We start from the raw sequence: 1,632 nt of genomic DNA, 5'->3' as shown, positions 1-1,632 counted from the left end.
ATATTTTTTTTCTATAAAATTTTTCTTCTGCAGAATTTTCTATAAAATTCTCTATAATTAATATCAACTTGACAGGAAAAATTGTAAAGCGAAAACATCACTTTATCACATATCTTCAGTCATCATCGATCACTGTTAAATCCTGCTCAATTTTTTTCATCATTTTCTTCTGTAGCCGAACTTCTCCTTTGTTACCGCTATAAAAATTATTTAATACATCTCTGTGAGAGTAAGCAATAGTTTTTCCCAACAAACGAATGAATTTAATCTACTTTAAGGAAAGCTTGAACACTGATAAATACTCAATAGGAACTGCAAAATTTTGCTCCGAAATGATAAGAGGATGTGAGATTTACCTTAAACTGGCAGCAGCTTTCTCTCGAAGTTCTTCCAAGTTATTGTCGGGCTTAGCCCACTCCAAAACTAACCTTCGACCGTAGAAATGAGTTGAATGAACCAAACCACTGAATGCACGTCGTGCATCAGAGCGAGTTAAGAAATCAACGAAACCGAAACCTCGATGACCCTCCGCCGACGCACCAACCTACATTATTAAAATGGTCTTACCGCAGAAGAGAATCAAAAAAAATAAAATATCCAGCAATGTTTTGAAAACACCACGAAAAAATCCAGCAAATACTGCGAACTTTGGATAACTAAGCAATGACTGGTAGCAAGTCAGATAAACTGGAGCGGAAATTTCCTTACACTACAACTGACTTATGTCCCGGAAAAACTGACGGCGTTAACAATAAAACAGCCTTTCTACAGAAACAAATGAGTCAAATAAACCTGCCTTTTTCGGCATTCTGAATGAACGAATTTCACCAAAAGTAGCGAAAAGCTGCTTAACTTCCTTTCGAGTTGCTTGAAAAGGTATATTTCTGATCAAAATCTGGAAAAAGAAGTACTAAAATTATTGTCAGTAAAGAACAAGATCTTATTCATTTATCAATTCCCATTCCAGCAGTTTCCCTCATAATTTTGAATATGGGACGAGCTGAATACTAATGTAGATCTTTTTGATACAGATAGTAACGCAAGAAAGATACAGCAACAACTTGCTGGAAGAAGCTTACGTTTTACTTTAAGTCATCCACTCGTCAAGCTTTGAAAGGAAAAATTTCAATAAATTTTGAAATACATATTAAGCTACTAAATTTGTTACAAAAATTTGTTTTTGCCGATAATTTATCACGCTCGCTAACTGAATTAAATAATAATTAAAAAGGAGACATAGTATGGTTGTCCTTTGTTAAAGCGAACTAAATGAAACCAATTCCATAAATGGAATTCAATTAAAACCAAAATTACTTTGGTAGCTTCGCCTTGCTCCAACTCAACAACTCCTTTTCTTGCTGTAATCTTATCAGGTACAACTTCTCTGTGAGATAATTTCAGCATCAAGCAATGACCATCCAATAAAACACCCTGAAAATAAAACAAACAAAATAGAAATAGCACAGTTGAGCTTGTAACTAAAAAAATTTCTGAACATTTCCTTTTAGCTACGAAAATTATCATATAAAAGTTTTCCACAAACGGACCTGCATTTCCTTTATAGCTTGTTGCGCATCCTCTGGCTGATAGAACGTAATAAAACCAAATCCCATTGAGAGTGCTTTCGTCGGA

At 34.4% G+C, this 1,632-nt stretch overlaps 1 protein-coding gene across 1 annotated transcript in view; it reads right to left on the bottom strand.

Moving 5' to 3' along the window:
• LOAG_16481 (RNA recognition domain-containing protein) overlaps window positions 1–1,632 on the bottom strand; it is a 7,948-nt gene continuing 6,316 nt past the window's right edge. The window contains exons 16-18 of the mRNA XM_020449133.1: window positions 797–895; window positions 357–544; window positions 1–197 (exon numbers count right to left, since the gene is read on the bottom strand). Of these exons, the coding sequence (XP_020307393.1) occupies window positions 116–197; window positions 357–544; window positions 797–895 (369 nt within the window). The 3' untranslated portion in view covers window positions 1–115. The remainder of the gene's footprint in view (window positions 198–356; window positions 545–796; window positions 896–1,632) is intronic.

Source organism: Loa loa, assembly GCF_000183805.2.
Source record: "Loa loa unplaced genomic scaffold supercont3.5, whole genome shotgun sequence".
Lineage (NCBI taxonomy): Eukaryota > Metazoa > Nematoda > Chromadorea > Rhabditida > Onchocercidae > Loa > Loa loa.
This window is presented reverse-complemented; position numbering and strand designations above follow the sequence as displayed.